Below are 22,471 nucleotides of genomic sequence, written 5' to 3' on the forward strand. Positions count from 1 at the left end.
GTACACGCCGGATCCGGACAACGCAAGTATGAAAGGGCCCTTAGTTTGTACTGGGTTCACTGTGAGGCACAAATGACATGATAATTTCAGGCTACAGGTTGATACAACTACGGTGACACCAAATTATATATATTTTTTTCATGTTTTACTACATTTGCATCATAAAAATCAGTAAAATTAAAAATTGGTTGTAATTTGCATCGCCGGACAGGACAGACTGTGGTAATGGAAAGTGCATTCAAGTGCTGCTCATTAGTCACATCCCCACCCTCTTCTCTGTACTTCATGTCTCTTCATGAACTCCATTCCTACAGAGATTCAGATGAAGATCTTATAAACTGTATTAGGCCGAATGCACACGGCCGTTTTTCACGGCCGTGAGCGGTCCGTGGAACCGCGGCCTGGATTCCTGCTGAGAGCAGGAGCGCACGGCGTCATTGGTTGCTATGATACCGTGCGCTCTCTGCTGCCGCCGCAATACAGTAATACACTGGTATGATCTATTACTGTACTGTGGCGGCAGCAGGGAGCGCACGGCGTCATAGCAACCAATGACGTCGTGCGCTCCTGCTCTCAGCAGGAATCCAGGCCGCGGTTCCACGGACCGCTCACGGCCGTGAAAAACAGCCCTGTGCATTCGGCCTAAGGATCATAATCCCTGACGAGCAGAGAGGAGGATGAGGCAGCTCTTTAGCTCAGTGTTGTGAAGTAACTTGTCCTCCTGTGTGATTAGGACAGGTTTTGTGTGTACTAATAGGACAACAGCCCTTTTATTCCTCCTAATGATTGCTCCCCAGACAAAACAAGCCATTCTAAGTAATGAAAGGTATTTGGGAATATATTTATAATAAAGTAATATTTAAGTATTTTCAGTAATTTTATTTTTTAATTCCCTTGCATTTTACATGACCACACTCTAAGATCCATAACTTTTTGGTCACTTTTTTTTATACCATTTTTTTTTAATGACCAAAAAGAATTGTCATCGTTTTGTTTTCCACACTTTTTAGAGTTCACCATGCAGGATAAGTAACACAATCCTTGTTATGGATACAGTAATACCAGTTATGTGGAGTTTATTTTCTGTTTTTAACAACAATAAAAAGCTGGATAACAGAAAAGGAGCATTTAAAATGTTATTTTTTTCCAAATATGCAATGAAATGCACAAACTAACAATATACCTCAAGAGCTGCAACCAAACAATACATGTCCATTGTGTGGTCAGTGATTTCCATCAGTGATTGTGTGTCCAAAACCATTCGTGGGTCAAAAACACAGAACAAGTGCAGATCTTTCTATCATAATTTATCTTTGTGTAGGATCCACTCCTGGTTTTGGCCCATAATCCCTGATCTAAATCACTGACCAAAAACCAAGGCTGCTTTCACACAGTCAGTGCAATCGTCGATCAGTGATTGTGAGCCAAAACCAGGAGTGGACGCTACACTGAGAAAAGGTACATGGCCTCATGCATATGGCCGTTGTGCGGCCGTTCCATGCATTGGGTTCGTGATCCGTCCACACTGCAATAAAATAGAACTCCGTAGTGCTTCCATGGGGTTCCGTGCCTCCGTTCCGCACCGCAGCTCCGGATTGCGGACCTATTCAAGTAAATGGGTCCGCATCCGTGATGCGGGGAGCACACGGCCGGTGCTCGCATATTGCGGACACGCTGTTTGCGGGCCAGAATATGGCCACGGCCAGGCAACAGCCGTGTGCTTGAGGCCTAATGGAAAGATCTGCAACTGTTCTGTGTTCTTGACCTGCACCTGGCTTTGGCTCACAATCCCTGATGGAATCAACTGATCAAACACTGACCAAACACTGACTGTGTGAAAGCAGCCTCATGCATGTTTGTGATGTTTTTCCACTGACCCACTGAAACCACTGATGTATGAATAAACACAGTAAAGTCAATAGCTCTGTTTACTGTCTGTGGGCAACATAGCACATGTCCATGAGTCACTGATGTGTGAATATGCCATAAATAAAGTATATTACAAAATGAAAATCCATGCACATTCCATTTTAATACCTATATGTATAGACCAGAATCTTTTTAAAGGCAACCTTTGACTAGGTTTATGCGGTCCTATGTTAGGAATCCATCCTCTCATCTAGTCCTCCAGTTCTTGTAGGTAGGCAGAATTGGGTTGAGTTATCTATTTTTTGCAGATCGCACAGGACCCATTTGTTTCCATGGGTCAGAAAAAAAAAAAAAAAACAGACAGCATACTGTGTGCTGTCCACATCCGTATGTCTGTTCCACAGTCCCACAAAAAGATAGAACATGGCCTATTCTTGTCCGTTTTGTGGACAAGACTAGTCATTGTTACAATGGGTCAGAAATAAAAAGTGTGCAACACAGGCATCACGCGGACGTTATCCGTATATATTTTTTTCATCTTTGTTTTGCGTACTGCAAAATACATATGGTCGTGTGAATGCACCCTAAAAGGTAGTTTTACATTACTCTCCTCTTGCACACATTACATGTAATTTATTGTCAGGATACAGTTTCTTCTATAGAAATATAGTTTTGCATATTCAGAATAAAACACTGTGTACAAGTGTAACAATAAGGAGAAAAATTGGTAATTGAATTGCTCTGTTCACTAAATCCCACCACAGAGTATGTAATGCAGTGATCGCAGCAATCATATGCACATTTATATGAATTCATGTAATTGCACCATAACCTCCCAGTCACACATGGCTTGCTGAGGTGATCATCAGTACCTGCCAATGTGCTAATCAATTCCAGTCTGTCTGACCATTGTCACTTCCAGTTCCACATGTTCTACGCCTGGGCAAAGGTCAGTTTCCTTTAGACTTTGGCCTTAATAAACACCCAAGACACAAGTTAAAATCAGTTCTAACGCATTATCTGTGGTAGTAATGGTTTTATTCTCTCTCATTTTCTTTAGACAGTTATAACCCATGACAGTTATCTCACATGTATATATTAGTTCACAGATGTATATAGATTGCTGAAACAGATGCACTCTATATTTTTTTATTTTCTGCAAAGTGATTTTAGCCTTGCATTGAAAGTTTTGCATGCATGGTGCACATTACGCTATGACATAGTGTTTGTGCCCTTCCAAATGTCTCATAACCCTGCTTATTTATGCAGTGTAATACATTTCACAGTCTGCCTGAGCAGTAATTCTGCTAGTTCACGCTAAGTTGTGCTGTATTTGGTTGTCTACCCGTGTACTGACTTCTGCCCAATTCCCTTGCCTGATCTGACCTGTGCTTGATAACTGTATTGACCCTTTGCTGCCTTCCCTGACCTTAGTCCTGTTTCTCGGATTGCTGCAGATACCAAATCCCTGTATGGAGGTTAAAGGGTGAAAAACAGGAATCTGCCAGGAGAACGCCCTTAGGTTTAGCGAATCAATTCAAAACAAATTGGATTCATTACAAATTTCACAAAAGTTAATCTCCAAAACAAATTTTAAGTTTTGTCAATTCATTTTGGATGATTCACAGAAAAACTGTGCCATCACTCTTTTACTTTGAAAATTGGTGGGAAAGACAGGACAGAGGATGAAGATGAAGGAGCACATGACACTGGGAGGGGATTGTGAGCTTTCCCTGATTGGCTTATAGGCTGACAGACAGCCTGTTAGCCAATTAGGAGACAGGATTCTGGCAAATCCTTTTGCTCAAAAATATATCCAATAACAGGACGCGTTTTGGCTAATTCAGCCTTTCTCAACCGTACAAGGCTAAATTAGCCGAAACGCGTCCTGTTATTGGATATATTTTTGAGGGGTTTTGTCTGGAAAGGCAGGTATTTTCCTCCCAACATGTGCGGCTGGGCTGGTTTCCAGCCAGGTAAGGTCAAATACCAGACTGGAGTTTAAGTGCCGGTCCGGGTTTTGGCAGTACCTGGCTGTCCTTAAATAGGCAGCTGCGCTCAGCAGCTGAGTCTCTGTGTTGGGATCTGAGGTTTTGTGTCGGACTGGAGGACTGAGATCCATGTGCAGGGGGAACAGGCCCTCTAAAGCCTGCTGTGGACTACTGGAGGCAGAACTGCCAACAAGGTGACTTGTGCAATATGAACTTTCCATTGTGTGTGAATTAATGTGGTGTTTTGTGCAACTGCCCCAAGTGTGAATAAACACTAAAGTTTGAGTTAGGAACTTGTATTTTGCCTCTGTACTGCATCCGCTTACCCTATCTACCAGAGCGAAACCCCACAGCAGTTGTAATGTATGCCAGGTGATGGACCATGTGATGAGCGCAGTGACGTCTCCAAAGGTTCTTTTCTCCCAGGTCCTCAAAGAAGAAAAAAGAAGACAAGCTGGGCTGCGTGAACAAGTGGATGAGGTGAGTTTAATTTTTATTTATTTTTTTAACCCCTCCATCCCTAATTTACTTAGCATTCTGTAATAAGAATGATATTTTTTTCCCTTATAACCATGTTATAAATATTGGGTCCCCATCCCGATTGTCACCTAGCAACCATGCATGAAAATTTCACCGCATCTGCACTTGCTTGCGGATGCTTGCGATCTTCACGCAGCCACATTCACTTCTATGGGGCATGAAAAAATGCACAAAATAGAGCATGCTGCGATTTTCACGCAACGCACAAGTGATGGGTGAAAATCACCGCTCATGTGTAGAGCCCCATTAAAGTGATTAGGGTCCAGATTCAGTGCCGGTGCAATGCGTTCACCACACGCATTGCACCCGTGTGGAATTCTCGCCCATGTGAAAGGGCCCTTAGTGTCCTTATCATTTACTGCTTGTCCCGCTCAGTCTAATCCTCCTCCTCCTATTCTGCTCTATTATCAGCCATCAATAATGGAATGTGTGGCCAGGTTACAAATCTATGCCCCAAGCGATCTGCTGGTACATATGTTTAACTTCCTCTTGGCTAAGTTGCAAGCGCTACAGTTGCTGCTGCACAACCTATTGCATTCTGCTGCCTTTAGGGAACTGATGGCATGCCCCCAGCCTCACTGGAAGATACCTAGTTGGCATTATTTCTACCAAAAAGCAATCCCTACCTTGTACTTTTAGGCGGTGGAGAACGTGGGCTGCTCCCGGCTGTATGTGTGGCACGGTGCATGCCACCATGGACACCTGCAGCTGCTGTTACAGGCAGGGACAGTATATGTCTTGCACTGCCTCTGTGTCAATATTTTTCATGGCGGTAGTGATGCAGCATTGCAACAACAAGGCTAGGTCCTAGTGATACCTTCATGTTTGTGTTGGTCTGGTTCCCACATAAGACATGTATACAGCTACTTCATGTCCTTCTTAAGGGATATTCTCCCATCCCCAACAGAAGGAGGACAGAGCATTGCTTCCACTATTCTTCCCATCTACCATATCAGTAAAATGAAGAATTGCCATGTGTTAGAGCTGATCAGTCTGGGAAAAAGTAGCCACACAATGGATCAAGTGCATCAAGCAACAAACATCCCGCTAGCTGTCTCCTCTCCAACTCTAACTGGGCAAGGTGGTCAGCATCAATGGCAGGGACATTGTGGCTGCCCTGCATTTAGGGGAAATAACACATGCTCCCTGCATGATGCACGTGATAAATTTAGTGGTGCAGTGTTTTTTGAAAAAGTATAGTGGCTTTCAGAAGGTTCTGGTCATATCTAAGACACTGTCCATGCATTTCAGCCATTTTTATGTGGAAAGGCACTTCCTCCCTGACTTGCTGTGACAGTATGGTCTAGCATTGCATTTCTTGATCCGATTTCCAACCTCCTGAAATTCCACTTTGCATATGCTGGAACATCTATATGAGCATCGTAATGTGTTTTTTTATTTTGTCATGCACCAGACCATCTCTTGTCGTGTCGTGTTCTCAGGTCCTTTTTTGTCAGTAGGGACAACTGCTGCATGAACTACACTCACCTAAAGAATTATTACGAACACCTGTTCTATTTCTCATTAATGCGATTATCTAGTCAACCAATCACATGGCAGTTGCTTCAATGCATGTAGGGTTGTGGTCCTGGTCAAGACAATGTCCTGAACTCCAAACTGAATGTCAGAATGGGAAAGAAAGGTGGGCTACAACAGCAGAAGACCCCACCGGGTACCACTCATCTCCACTACAAATAGGAAAAAGAGGCTACAATTTGCATAAGCTCATCAAAATTGGACTGTTGAAGACTGGAAAAATGTTGCCTGGTTTGATGATTCTCGATTTCTGTTGAGACATTCAAATGGTAGAGTCCGAATTTGGCGTAAACAAAATGAGAACATGTATCAATCATGCCTTGTTACCACTGTGCAGGCTGGTGGTGTAATGGTGTGGGGGATGTTTTCTTGGCACACTTTAGGCCCCTTAGTGCCAATTGGCCATCGTTTAAATGCCACGGGCTACCTGAGCATTGTTTCTGACCATGTCCATCCCTTCATGACCACCATGTACCCATCCTCTGATGGCTACTTCCAGCAGGATAATGCACCATGTCACAAAGCTCAAATCATTTCAAATTGGTTTCTTGAACATGACAATGAGTTCACTGTACTAAAATGGCCCCCACAGTCACAAGATCTCAACCCAATAGAGCATCTTTGGGATGTGGTGGAACGGGTGCTTCGTGCCATGGATGTGCATCCCTCAAATCTCCATCAACTGCAAGATGCTATCCTATCAATATCGGCCAACATTTCTAAAGAATGCTATCAGCACCTTGTTGAATCAATGCCACGTAGCATTAAGGCAGTTCTGAAGGCAAATATTAGTATGGTGTTCCTAATAATTCTTTAGGTGAGTGTATGTCATGCCCTGATATTTATTTTGGCACAGATAGATGCGCATGCTGATGCAACAAGGTAGGGCAGAAGAAGAACAGTTTCTGCATCTTACTAGCCACTGTTGGGAACCCACACGGACAAAGTCCCATGGAGGAAGAAGTGGAGGAGGAGGATAGGATGAGGCAGTGGTAGAAGAGCAGCAGACTGATTTTGATGATTACCATAACACCAGCCATGATGACCAATCATCACATTGGGAGAATTGGGCCCTCGGGCACGGTTGTGAGCCTGGAATGCCGCTTGCTTGCTTATGTACTAACAGGCATATTGTTAGCATCAAGTAATCTATTGCTTACTGGATAGCCTTCTAGACATTTGCTATTAAAACAAAATGGGGAAATATTTTTCCATTGCCAAAAGGGAGGCTAATTTGCTATATTACCAAGATACACTGTGTAAGCAGCTTGCAGCAGTTTTTAGTGTGCAGCCGCCTGCGTGTCTGACCAGGAGGACCCTTTCTGCCCTCCACAGAGTCATCCACCTCCCATTGTCTATGCTACCACGTTGCAGAGGCTGCAGCAGCAGCCAGTTCAGTCTCTTTAATAAGATTTTTCATGAGCCGTGCCAGGCTGATGCAAATCAGCAAACAGAGGCGTACCACCTAAACAGACAGGTATAGTCATAACTGGATGGTAGCCTTTCTCTGGCTCATACCATGTTCCATGCCTTCAGTTTCTGGGCTGCCAGGTTGGAACAGTAGCTGAAACTAGCCCAGTTTTCTCTCTCTCTTTTGTCCAGCCTCCAGTGTCATCTCACAGAGTCTTTTCAGTGTAGCAGATGGCAGTGTCACACCCAAAATGACCTCTGCCAGTGTAACATCACATTTGTCAAAATAGAAGCATGAAACTGTGAGAATTTTGAGGGACCTCTGGCTGAGGGCTCGTTCACATGAATGTGTGGGGTCCATTGCCGTATTGACGCTCCGCAATGCACGGGCACCGTTCCGTGTGCATTCCGCATCACGGATGCGGACCCATTCACTTCAATGGGTCCTCAAATCCGGAGATGCGGAACAGAAGCACGGAACACTACGTAAGCACTACGGAACACGCTCTATCTTTTTGCGGAATGTAGGGATCGCAGACCCATTCAAGTGAATGGGTCCATGATCCCCATGCGGCTGGGCCACGGTCGGTTCCCGTGGATTGTGGACCGCAATTTGCGGTCCACAGCACGGGCTTTACATGGTCATATGAACGAGCCCTGAGTCTGCTGAATAGGTCTGCCATTGCTGACGGTGGCTATTGATCACTGGCCCCATAATGCCACTACTGCAGTCTGCCTGCCTACCATGACAGTAACATAGTTTGTAAGACTGAAAAAAGACGCCTGTTATCCTGCAAGTTGATCCAGAAGAAGGCAAAAAAACAACAACTGTGAAGTAGAAGCCAATTTTCCTCATTTTAGGGGGAAAAAATTCTTCCCAACCCCAATTGGGCAATCAGAATAACTCCCTGAACACCCTTCTCTAGAAATCGAATTAACTATAACCTATAATATTATTACACTCCAGAAATACATCCAGACCCCTCTTTAACTCATGTTCTGTATGTTCTGTACGGCTGTGGCTGCTGCCGACACCTCCACTGCTACTCCTCCTACTGCCACTACCATTAGCCCTACCCAGCCTCCACTACTACCTTGTATTATTACACCTACACAGCCGCACACACATCTATTCTACTGCCTTGTCTGTTTTAGGGCTCGTTCACACAAGCGTTTTTTGATTTCTGTATGCGGGCACTTTTTTGCGTTCCGTATACGGTGCGTATATGGAACCATTCATTTCAATGGTTCCACAAAAAAAACTGAATGTACTCCGTATGCATTCCTTTTTCGTTCCGTTAGAAGATAGAACATGTCCTATTATTGCCTGCAAATCACGTTCTGTAGCTCCATTCAAGTCAATGGATCTGCAAAAAATTGAACACATACGGAAATGCATCCATATGTCTTCCGTATCCGTTCCATTTTTGAGGAACCATCTATTGAAAATGTTATGCCCAGCCCAATTTTTTCTATGTAATTGCTGTATACTGTATATGCTATATGGAATAACGGATCCGTGAAAAATGGACCGCAAAACACTGAAAAAGCCATACGTTCGTGTGAAAGAGGCCTTATGCTGTGTTTCTACTGCTGCCACCCCAGCTAATTTAGGTTCTTTCACTAAAAGATTCTTTCATAGTCTGGAGAAGACAATAGCTACTTAGATTTATATGTATTTCACGGAGAGAAAGAGGTTTTAGAGACAGGGGTCAGTGTTTTATTGCATATGTTTTTCATGGCTACATGGTAGTTGCAGTCATTGTGGACTGCTTGGGCTATTGTGCAGCATTTAAAGCTATGCCACTCAATTTGTTATTAATTGTGTTTTCTGGAAGTTTTATACTGATGACCTAGCCTATGGATAGGTCATCAATATATAATCGTGGAGGTCTGACACTTCGGGGTCTGACAACCGCCAATCAGCTGTTTGAGAAGGCACCAGTGCTCGCAGTAGCGCCGCAGCCTTCTCTCAGCAAAAAGCACAGCACCATACATTTTATAGATACATTGTATACATTGCTGAGCTGCGCCTCGGCCATGTGGCTGATAAACGTGATGTCATACGGCCTGGGAAAAGCTGTGAGAAGGCTGCAGTGCTCACAGGAGTGCCGATGCCTTCTCAAACAGCTGACAGGCAGGCAGCCTTAGGGAGTCTTGCAACCATTGTAGTTGCATCCATTGTGAACTGTTTGTGCTAGTGTGCAACATTTAAAGCTATGCAACTCATTGTATTGTTAATGTGAATCACCCTAGTCTTCACAATCACATCAAATCTTTTACAGTGTTAATCCTGGTGCTTCATCAAAGCAGAACTGTCTGTCTCAGTTACTGTATATTTAAGACTCCAGTCCAATTGGCCCTTTTTTTTATTTTTTATTCCGTTTAGTTAAAAATTCAGTTTATTACAGAATAGTGTGCCTTAGGTGTTGGTAGGTGTCACATAGTATACTGCACTGGATTCCTGCGGTGAGCCGATGGACTCACAACCCGAGCTTGGATACGGGATTTTTTATTTTGAAAAGACGACGCGTTTCGGGGTACTCAGGACCCCTTTATCAAGTCTGTATCCTCTGCACCGTGAGCCCGCTGGTAAACTCTCCTGGAGGGTCCCTTTCAGTAGGACTGCTAGTCAGCGCTGGTGGATGAAGCTGGAGAGTGTCCTGTTGTGGCGGCGCTGCTGTGCTTGCCACATATCTACCCAAGCGGCGGTTTGGCCCCCACCCAGGGTCGTCTCGGACACCTACTGGCAGCACCAACCCAGACAACCTCCACCATTCGAACCTCCCTTCACTAAGGTTGCACCACAATCTGTGCAAACCAAACCAGGTGAGTAACTTCACTCATCCTGGGTAGGGGGAAGAGACATCAATTTGCTTTACCCTCACCTATGAGCGCCTTCTCTCCTCTCTTGGCCATCTGATCACATAGTATACTGGACTCTGTCCAACTGGCCATTTTATTAAATTTTTCTGTTAATTTAAAAAAAGGTTAATTAGCCTGATGTGTTGGTGTGTGGCACAGTTATATTGTACTGAACTCTGTCCACTTGACCATTTTTTGTAAAATAATTTTTTATAAGTTAAAAAAGTTTAGTAGATCACAGACCAGTGTACCTGATGTATTGGTCTGCATCACAGTTTTGGTCCAATTGACCATTTTATTAAACTATTTAGAAAATGTAATTAATAAGGTCAGAGATTATTGTGCCTGGTAGTATTGTTCTGTGCAGGCATCTCCTGCAGACAAAACCAGCACAGTGTGCAAGCTCTGCAGGCAAAGAATAAGTTATGGCCATTTAGGCACAAATGTAGCAACTACAGTTCCCTTTTAGAACATAATGTGACATCACAGGCTCATGTTGGAAAAATCGAACTGGCCAGCAATCTGGGCAGTACTGTTCTTCTCCCCTTGTAGGAAGATCACATTTTCAAGTGGCACATGATATTTGTCATCAGTCACCATCAACATCATCAGCTACTGCTTCTCCTACTCCAACTACTGTTCCTCTTCTGCTTCATGGGTCAGTGGAAAAACAACAGAGACATGCACATTTTGTTTGTGATACAAACCCAACACGCCCATTGAAGTCTGTGGGTCAATGAAAACCACTGACAGAACACAGATGGCATCCATGTTCAATAAGTGGTATTCAGACAATTGGTAGGAGATGCCTAACAGTTTACGTAAAATGTCATCACTGACATGGACATGTGAAAGAGGCTTTACAGTCGGATATTAAATTTCATCAGTTTACATTCATCAAGAAAGAAAGAGGTGAAAAATAAAATGGTTTTGAAATAAACAAATTAACTTACTTAACACCTGATTCCCCCCCCCCCCCTTTCTTCCTATATGTTAAAGAAGCACTCCCACAAAATGTTTATTCTCTGACCTGTTAGAATGGTACATGATGTAAACTGTAGTGGGGTAATCTTCTTACCAGTAACTGTATTTTTGAGTCATCTCCTCCCTTCTGATCCTCAGCTGTGTCATGTAACCAAATAACACATCACCTTATGTGTGGACAGGATGTAGTTTCTCTATGTATTCCAATGGGAGGCTCAATATCAGCCTCATAGGAATGACTAGAGAAGTAACTGACTTCCTGTCCTGTGTCAGTTGGAGATCAGAGTGTTGGTCACATGACACAGCTGAGGATCAGAAGAGAGGTTATAACTAACAATACAGTCACTGGTAAGGAAATTACCTCCACTACAGTTTATTATACCTTTCTGACAGGTCTGAAAATAAAAAAATTGTATGCAAGTGCTTCTTTAATGAATAACTGTGGTTGCTCTGCACCGTTTTAGCCATTTCCTTGGGTTTCTCTCCACCAGACACATTCCCAAGTACAGTACTGTGCAAATGTTTTAGGCAGGTGTCGGAAAAATGCTGCAAAGGAAGAATGATTTGAAGCCTTTCTAGTTTATTTTTACCAATAAACAAAATGCTAAGTGAATGAATAGAAGAAAATCTCAAATCAATATTTGGTGTGACCACTGTCGCTGGTTGTGTACTTGCAGCAGGGTTGGCAATGACAACCTTTCAGCAATGTTTATTTTTCATCCAGCACAATACAAGGCATTCAAGTTAAACCATCACTTGGATGAATCCACAGCACATAAAGCATAACCAAACATTGACCCCTTCTCAACCACCTAACAAATTTACGTTTGTTTAAAGATGGCACCCGCTTTGCGAGTTCAGACGCCATAGTCTCCGGGTGCCTCCTGTTTTAAACATCAAGCACCTGGGGCTAATGTATCAGATCAATGATAATGTAGATTGCACACATTTAAACCCTCAGATGCGCTATCCAAATGTGACCACAGCATCTGGGAGGCCAAAAACCCAGCCGTGCATCGGCACTCCTTGGCAAGTATCGGAGGAGCCAGATTGTAGGTGTGGCAGCCTCGGTCCTCCTGATCCAAGGCTGCACAAGGCTCCTCCTGATCCAAGGCTTCTTATAGAGAGTTTCCATAGGAACAGAGGGGGTCATTTATGACCAGATATACGCCACTTTTGTGGGCAGGTGTCTGGGTAACTATACAAAGACTTCTCACCTATGCTTTCAGTATGTCAAGGTTATTGGGCTTTGCACGGTCACCATGCTCTGCCCTGACTGAGGCTTTGAAGTCTCTATTTATTCCCCCGTAATTATCCCACCAGACACACCTGGGATTGCCTCAGGCTGGGGAAACAGATGTACTGGATTATAGGGAGTGAGTGGCATTTCACACTACCAACCTGCATGCCATTCCCTCTCATGAAACCTTAAACAATGTGCCTCTCTAAACTATGCTTTCTGAGAAAACATGGCTTTCTGGATTCCATTTTAGCTCACCCAGCATACATCCCCTTCAGTACTTTACCACACAAATTGTTACACCACCCTTGGTCCTCAAAATCAATTCTTCTAGGCACACTTGCAGGGAGGTTTCAAACATCTTGGAGAAGTAATCACAGGTCTTAAATGGATGTAGGTTTGCTTAAATCCTTTTGCCTCTATGTATTCTTGGACAGACTTGATGATGTTGAGATCAGGGGTCTGTGGGGTACATACAGGTGATACTCGAAAAATTAGAATATTGTGCAAAGTTCATTTATTTCAGTAATCCAACTTAAAAGGTGAAACTAACATATGTGATAGACTCATTACATGCAAAGCGAGATATTTCAAGTCTTTATTTGTTATAATTTGGATGATTATGGCTTACAGCTTATGAAACCCCAAAGTCACAGTTTTGAGGTACCTTTGCTCAGGGGGTATGGATTAATTAGCTTACTAGAGTGTCCCACTTTGAGCCTAGAATATCAAACCTTTTCACATAATTCTAATATTAAGATGCAATTCCTTTTAATTTGCATTACTGAAATAAATGGACTTTTGCACAATATTCTAGTATTTTTTTTAGTTTCACCTGTATTATGCCTTCCAAGGACATCTTTTTCATCTTTATGGTGAAAATAGTTCTTAATGACATTGGCCGTATATTTGGGAGTGCTTCAGAATAAACTTAAACTATTAAGACTTCTAAGCATTCTTAGTTTACATTATTTTTTCCACCGCTGCCTAAAACTTATGCACAGTACTGTATATCCTGGACACAATGTAGACAATTAATCATTCTTTTCTATATCATCCTCAGTCTGAAATTAGAGGCATACATGATGGTGGGGCAGTGGATAAAAACTTATGCACAGTACTGTATATCCTGGACACAATGTAGACAATTAATCATTCTTTTCTATATCATCCTCAGTCTGAAATTAGAGGCATATATGATGGTGGGGCAGTGGATACAATGTGATGTCACATTAAAAGTCTTCCATTTTCCCTAAACTTACCAAGCTTACAGTGGGTAGACATTTTTGTACAGTAAAGAGTAAAGATTTCCTTCCCAATAAATTTTTATTTAAAACCATATTTTCCCACATTTAATTTTTATTTAAAACCATATACTGACACACATTTTGTTCTAATCAGATTTTATTTTCTGATTATGTATTTTTTTTTATGTATTGTCTGTATATGATTATATGGGTGAGCATCTATCTGAACCGCTAAGTGCATTTAGAGATATGCTTTACAACAGCCACGTGGACCATAGGATTTTGTAGACTAGAGATGTTCATTGACCTGTAAGAGAAAGTGCTTTGTGACCTGTACAGAGGTCATTGTGCAGGGAGGATAAAGAGTTGAATTTTTTATCATACTTGTTGTGAATACTGTCATCCTGTGTTCATTTTTAATTGATGTTATGTGATAACAAGATGACTTACGTACTTGCAGGCAGGCTGGCCAGTCACTTACTTCCTCATGGCGCATGCTCTGCCCACTTTATTAATGAAGCAGGTGGAGCAGGGGTCAAGTCCTGGGAAAAAAAGTGTGGGAACTCACCCAAGATCCACTGCAACCCCCCCCCCCCCTCCAAAAAATAAAAAAGCACAGAAAATCTAGCATGCTGTAATTTGTGTCGCTGCGGACAAAAACAAAAACAAAAAAAAAAAAACACTTTTAGAAAAGTTTGTCCTGGGATTTGATCTCATGACCTCTACACATCAGAGGCAAGGCATATGCCCTCACAGCTATGAAAGCTGTCTAGCTAGTTACTTAAAAAAAAAAAATATAAGACTTCTACTGTAGGTAACTTTGCCCACTGTGTATGGATGTAGCAGAGCTGGGTGTGTTGGGGCAGCTGTCATGTGTATGGTTGTACACTAGGTATCAGTAAACGTATCAGAAAAAAAAAAAAAACTTTTAGAAAAGTTTATCCTGGGATAACTCATGACCTCTACACATTAGAGGCAAGGCATTTACCCTCACAGCCATAAAAGCTGTTGAGGTAGTTGCTTAAAAAAAAAATAAGACTTCTACTTATACCTAGTGTACTGATACCTAGTGTACAACCATACACATGACAGCTGCCCCAACACACCCAGCTCTGCTACATCCATACACAGTGGGCAGCTGTCATGTGTATGGTTGTACACTAGGTATCAGTACACTAGGTATAAGTAGAAGTCTTATTTTTTTTTTTTTAATCAACTACCTCGACAGCTTTTATGGTTGTGAGGGTAAATGCCTTGCCTCTAATGTGTAGAGCTCATGAGTTCGAATCCCAGGACAAACTTTTCTAAAAGTGTTTTTTTTTTTTTTTTCTGATACTTCTACTGATACCTAGTTTACTGATACCTAGTGTACAACCATACACATGACAGCTGCCCCAACACACCCAGCTCTGCTACATCCATACACAGTGGGCAGCTGTCATGTATATGGTTGTACACTAGGTATCAGTACACTAGGTATAAGTAGAAGTCTTATTATTATTTTTTTATTTATTTATTTTTTTAAAGCAACTACCTAGACAGCTTTCATGGCTGTGAGGGTAAATGCCTTCCTCTGATGTGTCAGAGGTCGTGAGTTCGAATCCCAGGACAAACTTTTCTAAAAGACATTCTAAATGATCTTGTAGTGAAGGAGATGATGTCATTAGGGGGCAGGGCGCCATGAGAGGAGGCAGTCGCAGGCAGCAGCACCGCACGGACAGCTTCCTCTCAACTGAAGCTGCCCCTCCTCCCTTAGCCTGCCCTGCACAGTGCGCTCCGTCTCCCCCTGTGAATCTGATTCTGATTCAGCTGCGTTCTCCTGGCTTGAGGCTGAAAGGGAATGGCGTTCCTGCCATGAAAAAAGTGCAGGAACGCCGTTCCCATGCAGTTCCCCCTCCACTCGACCCCTGAGGTGGAGCATGCGCTGTAAGGAAGTGTGTGACCGGCCAGCCTGCCTGCAAGTACGGGCGTTCAATACTGAGTACTAAGGTATGCGGATTGCGCTACCTTGTAGTTTAAATATGGATTGCCTACAGTTAACATATCAATTGCCTACAGTTTACATCTGAATACTGGTGTGTGCGGGGCCCGGTGTATTAGAGTACTCTAGTTGCTGGCCCCCACTTGTATTAGGGTCACTATTTACTGTACACAGGGACACTGGTATGGGGGATATCTGTGGATGACACATATATAGCATAAGATGCTATAACAGTGCCATCCACAAATAGCCCCATAACAGTGCCATCCACAGATCCCCCATAACAGTGCCATTCACAGATCCCCCCATAACAGTGCCATTCACAGATCCCCCCATAACAGTGCCATTCACAGATGCCCCATAACAGTGCCATCCACAGATCCCCCATAACAGTGCCATCCACAGATCCCCCTCATAACAATGCCACCCACAGATCCCACATAATAGTGTCATCCACAGACCACCATTAGTTCAAAATCCACCAAAAGCACACCTTTTGGTTAAAAATATTTTTTTTTCTCCTCAAAAACCTAGGTGCGTCTTATGGGCAGGTGTGTCTTATAGGGCGAAAAATACGGTATATATATATATATATATATATATTTATATATATATATAGATATATATATTTTCTTATTATTATTATTATTTTTTTTTAATTTTTTTTTCTAGTGATAGTCTTGTGTGAGGGCTAATTTTTTGTGGGATGGGTTAACGTTTTCATTGGTACCATTTTTGGGTACATACGACTTTAATCACTTTATAAGTATGATTTTTTTTTTGTGGGGCGAGTTGACCAGAAATGGCTGTTCTGGCATGGTTTTTATGTTTGTTTGTTTTCGTAGTAAATGTCTTGATGAGAGGAAGGGGGCTTTTCTTTACGCTTTTATTTTAATAATGTATATATTTGTTTAAAATTATACAAAGCATAAACATTTATTTATTTATTTGCTAGTTTATTAGAGCTAGGCATGTATACCTGGGTTAGTCTGTCAATGATTGCCAAAAGTTCTGCAATTACCTTATAATAACAGCTTTTATTAATGTCCCCTGTCAATTTCCTCTGGTCCCTTAAAAGACTAGGGCTTTTCTATCTTCGCTTTAGTGTAAACAGAAGACAGAGTGGTGGTCCTCCACACTGCATGCCTGCATTAGGCTTCAGAGTGGGGAGATGTCTCTCAGTAGTCCGATCTGATTGGCTGGCAGGAAGCTGGCAGTGGAGCCTTCTTAAGAAGATCTTCATATTATAGGGTTCAAAACAGCTGTAACTAAGGGAAAAGCTCAAGGAAATCAGTTGTATGTGAAGAAACTAAAGATTACATATTGCTGCAGCAGCAGTAACATATGCTAAAATAGATTTTTTATTTATGAAAACATGACAGTTACACTTTAAATTCCCACAGTAATAATAAGAACAAAATCCATATTAATCCTAGTCCAAATATTGCCAAGGGGCCTTTGCAGTTAAAATTCAAATGTACAATATAAAATATTCTACTGGAGGTATGAATCAATGGAAGTAGATTTTCACAGGTCTTCCATTGCCATAAAATATTTAAAGGGTTTATCCCATGACTACTGTAAAAAATGAAAATCAGACATCATATAGCACATGACAATCTTTTTCTAACAAAGCTAGAACCAGCCCTGACCTCATATGGATCCAGAGATCTCCCCATTCATTGCTCTGGTAGATTTATATCAAGCTGACAGTTCAAGGGGAGTCTCTTTTCTGCATGTCCCAGCTCTCCCTATAACAGCTCTGGAGGCAGTTGAAGGTTAAAACTGAGCATGTGCAGCCATCTCAGTCAGCAGGTCAAAGAAATAATAAAAAATAAACAGCAGGTGGCGCTATGCAGATACATTTTTTTCAATAGATTAATGGCTATGCTAAATTTTTAATTACATACAATTACAAAATTATTAAGATCCAGGTGCTGGTTTGAAAACTGTAGAATATTTTTAGTGGGACAACCCCTTTAAAGAGATTGTTGGTCCCAAAATCAAAATTATTTTATGTCCTCCTCACCGTGGGTGTGCATCAGTCCCTGTCCTCCTTTGTGACAGGAGGCTTCTGTACATTAGTTCCTATTGAGCCCCTTCCTCAGGGCTCCATAGAAACGTAGTACAATTCCCATAGACTCCAATGCTAATGCATTGGAGTCTATGAAGGAAGCAATCTAATTATTGCTTGTTATAGTCCCCTAAGGAACTATAAAAAGGTGTAAAAAATTAAATGTTTAAAAAATCTAAAAATTCAAATCATCCCTCTTAACCGAAAATGAAAATTAAAAAACATTAAAAATAATAAAATACACATCATGGGCATCACCATATGCGAAAACACCCATACTATTAAAGTGACATGTCAGATTTGCAAAAAAATGGCCAGTGCAGAAGAGTGAAAACTGGCCCAGGGTAGAAGGGGTAAATGGTGGAATTAGAATATGCAACTTGTCCCGCAAAAAAGAAGTCCTCATACAGAACGTGAACGGAAAAATCAAAACGTTATGGCCCCAGAAAAGCAGGGAGTGAAAAACGTAAATGCAAAGATGAAAAAACCTCTGGTGCTGAAAGGCTTAATGTCTGTGCTTTCTTTCCCTGTCTGGGCATCAGACTATCCTGGCAGGAATGTTTATAGCCGGCACTTCCTGTTTTCTTCACTACCTAGCTTTATTTATAAACAAGCCTGGCTGCTCTGAAGAGTGATGGGTCAGGCTGGCCCACCTGCTACACTGTCTGCAGTAACCGTGCCTAATAACCTCTGTGGCCATGTTACTACACCCACACATGAATTTTGCCAGTATATTACTACTAGAACACAGGCTCCAGCGTGAAATAAGCAGCTTGAATAAGCAAGCACATCAAAACATATCTGTATTTTACTCATCATGTACAATACAGTCTGCTGAGCCTGCTACATAGCCTGTTGTGTGCGATACTGCCTGCTGAGCTGTGTATCTAATCCTATCTTGTATGATACTGCCTGGTGTGGTGTATATCTAAGCTTATGTTAGATATTGTCTGCTGTGCCTCTGTACCTAAATCTATAATCTGCAATACAGTCTACTGTTCCTGTATCAAAGATTCTCAGGTGTGATACTGCCTCCTGAAGTGTGTATAGGATCCTATTTTGTATCATTCTATTGACTTTTTTATTACTGCCAAATAGGGGTAATTCAGTTATCTTTGCACCCATAAAGGTCTTGTATATATGAGTAAGGTCAGGGAGCCACTGTTTGGTTGATTGACATAGAGATTTTTTTTACTTTTATTTTAGTCCCACTATTGGAATGTAAATTTTTTAGGGTTGAATCGCTGTTTCACTGCAGTACAAAACGTGCTGTAATGTACTGCATTGAAACTGCCAGTTTCACACTAACAGTTTCCTATCAGACTCAGAGGCTGGGCCACATAGGCTTCCATACGAGGCAGGCCTGGAGGCCTTTGTAAGGCTTCCGATTGCCATGACCACCATTCAGCGTTGACTACAGCATCTAAGGGGTTACTCCACTGCCATTGGAGTTTTCAGAGATGCCGGCAGATATAGCAGGTCAGTCACGAATAGCCAGGCACACAGCTCTTGTACCCACCAGAACAGCTGATGCGGCTCAGGAAGGCAAAGAAAGAAAAAATTGTGCAGCTCACCACTACATCAGGGAATAGCTGGTAGTTGTTTGTCATATACCACATTCTTGTGGAGCTAGAGCTCTTCAATCGCCATTGTTCATACTATCCAATGCAGCCTTGTGCCTCCAAATTCCACTTGAATAACCACTACATTAAGGAATAGTGTATGGCTATTTTGAACCTGTTTCCCATGTGGAAGCAGATATTCTTAGTGTGTATGTAGTCAGTCAATCGCTTTCCATAGAAGTCCATTATGGTCCATTGTAGCAGAAACCATAATGGGATTCTTAGATAACCCGAACTTGCAAATCGCAAGTTCGCTCAACGGTCTAACAGTCACCATCACATTATAAAATGTATCTCAGCATTAAGCACTTACTATGTAAATTATAAAAAAATGCTGTTTCACAATACTTATAAACATCATAGTAACTGTTAATAAATCCAAATGCCTTGCACCTACTGTAGCCAGGCCCAGGCCCTCTAGGTATGTTTAGCTCGACTGTATTCCCTGAAATTGTTTGTTTGCAGTAACTTAGGGAAATGACTTCACCTTAAGCTATGTGTAATAGGAGCATATTTTCTTTACCTGAGTACAGATAACTGACACACCCTGGTAGGCGCAGTAATACGGAGACTACACGCTGAGCAGTACAGGAAATAAGCCAGTCAGATTATGAGCTCTTTTGTACCCTTAGGGCATATTCTTTTTATCATTAGGGCGGTGTCCTGTACTTCCTAAAATGTAACTTTTAACTGTTTTCTTTCCAGAGATCCCATCCTGACTTTTCTATTGTAGCTTTTTCAGGACTTTTTGTTTTTATTGTCCTTGCGCTATTTCTATATTTTATATTATTTGGACTCTGTTTATGTTAATTTCATTTACGATGTGATTGAGATTCCTCAAAATCCTTTTCACACATTGGGGGGAGTTGATCAAATAAGCCCCAAAAGTCAAAAAACCCTATTTTGTGACTTTTTTCAAGCCATAGTTTGAGAGAACAGGGACTTGATAAATTCCTCCCATAATATTTCATAAATGGTCAGTTTTAAGGCATGCTGAAGTTTGTGAAGCCACATGTTACCTGAATTTATATTATCTTTTCATACAAACTTATTTGGAGAAACAAAATCTAAAAAGAGGTCTAACTGTATTACGTTCATATTATTCTGGCCTTGGTTTAGAGGCTTGACATGACAGCTGAGATTCAGGCTACGTTTCCTGTGGCATTTTTAGTTGTGCTAATTCAACTGTCATGCCAACATAGACATTACCGCTGCAAAGTTATTATGCTGTAGTAGTTTATATGGTCACGATTGTAAAGTGCTGCGGAATATGTTGGTGCTATATAAATAAAGATTATTATTATTATGACTCTATTGAGCTGAGTTAATTTCTTTCATAGCTTAGGTTATTACATTTCTTCTTGCCTTCTGGGTAACATAACCTGAATGTATTAGCAAATCCATGATGACTAGATAAGCAGGTTAAACATCTACATGTAAAATATACCTGCCAGCCCAATCTTGTCCTGATTTTTCTCTGCACAACTTTTCTCTTCATAAAAAACAATGTAAAGGGAGACATTAGATATTTAATATCTTTCTTTGTCTGCACCATCTCTTAAAGGGGTTGTACAGGCAATATATATTGATGATCTATCCTTAGTATAGGTCATCAATGTGTGATCATCGGGGGTCAACCAGCACTTCACCGATCAGCTATTTGAAGAGGAGGCGGCCCTTTGTGCGGGCACTACTTCCTCTTTATTACACTGCCCGTCGTAACTCACTCCATTCACTTGTAATTACACTATGGAGCCACTGCAAGGGAAATGATGCACTGTGTAATGAGGAGGAAGCAGCACTTCCTCTTCAAACAGCTGATTGACCTGAGGATAGGTCTTCAATATATATTGTCTGCATAAGCAAGGTGAGAACTGACTAGCTGATATACAGGCATTTGCATTTTTACCCATTTCCAAGTGTCAGGAATGGTGTACGGGCTTTTAACTATTTGTCTCGGGCAGCAAAAAATTATAGTCAACCCTGTCTACACAGCTTCTTTATATATCATACTTTATACATGATGTGTGCGAGGGAAGCCTACAGCAAGTGGGGACTAGTTTACTATAGGTAACTGCTGGCACTGCAAACAGCCTCATAAAACCTCTGTATTAAATACATATATATATATATATATATATATATATATATATTGTCCTATATGTTGAAATATCTTCAAAAGACCCTCTCTGAAAAGACTACTCCATTATCTCGACCAAATTTCATGTTCCAGATTTTTCTTCTAACGTGTATTATGCTTACTGTCCATGTTCTTTGAGAAGACTACCCTCATCTAAGACCATTTTCCAATGCGGTTTTAGGTGCTTGCCTCATAGATGCTTTTCTGCATTGCCTTTCAGCTTTATATTTCTGGGAGTCACTATTAACCAGTGAGCCCAATATGATTAAAAAGTCATAAAATGATGTACATTCAGAATTCCATTATATTGAATCGTTTAGTTGATATAGAAAGCTTTAGCCAGGATGGAAACTTCACACCAACTGCCTATTTTAGCAGTCTTGTATGATCAGTATATGTAAAAGAACATAGTGCACATTCCAGCTCTTCTAAAATTTACAGTTAAATCCTATGTGTTATAGTTTGGTTGGCACCTGGGGGTGAGTGATGTACTCATGGTGAGCAATAGTCAAAGTGCGAGAAAGACTTAGGTTGTGTTATGGTCCTGTACATAAAGGTGTATCTGTACTGTGTGGAGCTTGGAGCAGGCATGCCGTGTCTAGGATGTGGTATGTGATGAGTAACCATGTTTGGGTGTGTGCGTCTGATGAGGATACTGACACACTCCCTTATCACATAGACTGCGGAGGCTTCTAGGTGAGCTGTAGTTTAAAAAGCCAGCTCAAGGAAGGGAATGTGCAGTTGGGATTTGGGGTGGAGAAAGAAACAAGCTCCCAGAAGAGCATATCAGAGAAAAGTGAAAGTCCAGGTGAGTCTCACAATAGTGCTGGTAGCTATGCATAGCTGCTGTACTCGTTTTAAGAACTTTGCTTTTGTCTACAGAGAACCTTAAACCAATGAGAGTTTGCTAAGACGTTTCATATTCTTTGTAGTTACCTGGCTAGAAAGAAAAATCAATGGCTATATATTGCT

The 22,471-nt window shown here is 41.6% G+C and overlaps 1 protein-coding gene across 1 annotated transcript in view; it reads left to right on the top strand.

Annotated features, from left to right (window-relative positions):
- The first annotated feature begins 22,195 nt into the window (after nucleotides 1-22,195).
- LAMB3 (laminin subunit beta 3) overlaps nucleotides 22,196-22,471 on the top strand; it is a 163,634-nt gene continuing 163,358 nt past the window's right edge. The window contains exon 1 of the mRNA XM_044288328.1: nucleotides 22,196-22,307. Within this exon, the coding sequence (XP_044144263.1) occupies nucleotides 22,233-22,307 (75 nt within the window). The 5' untranslated portion in view covers nucleotides 22,196-22,232. The remainder of the gene's footprint in view (nucleotides 22,308-22,471) is intronic.

The sequence above is a fragment of the Bufo gargarizans genome, chromosome 3, assembly GCF_014858855.1.
Source record: "Bufo gargarizans isolate SCDJY-AF-19 chromosome 3, ASM1485885v1, whole genome shotgun sequence".
Taxonomy (NCBI): domain Eukaryota; kingdom Metazoa; phylum Chordata; class Amphibia; order Anura; family Bufonidae; genus Bufo; species Bufo gargarizans.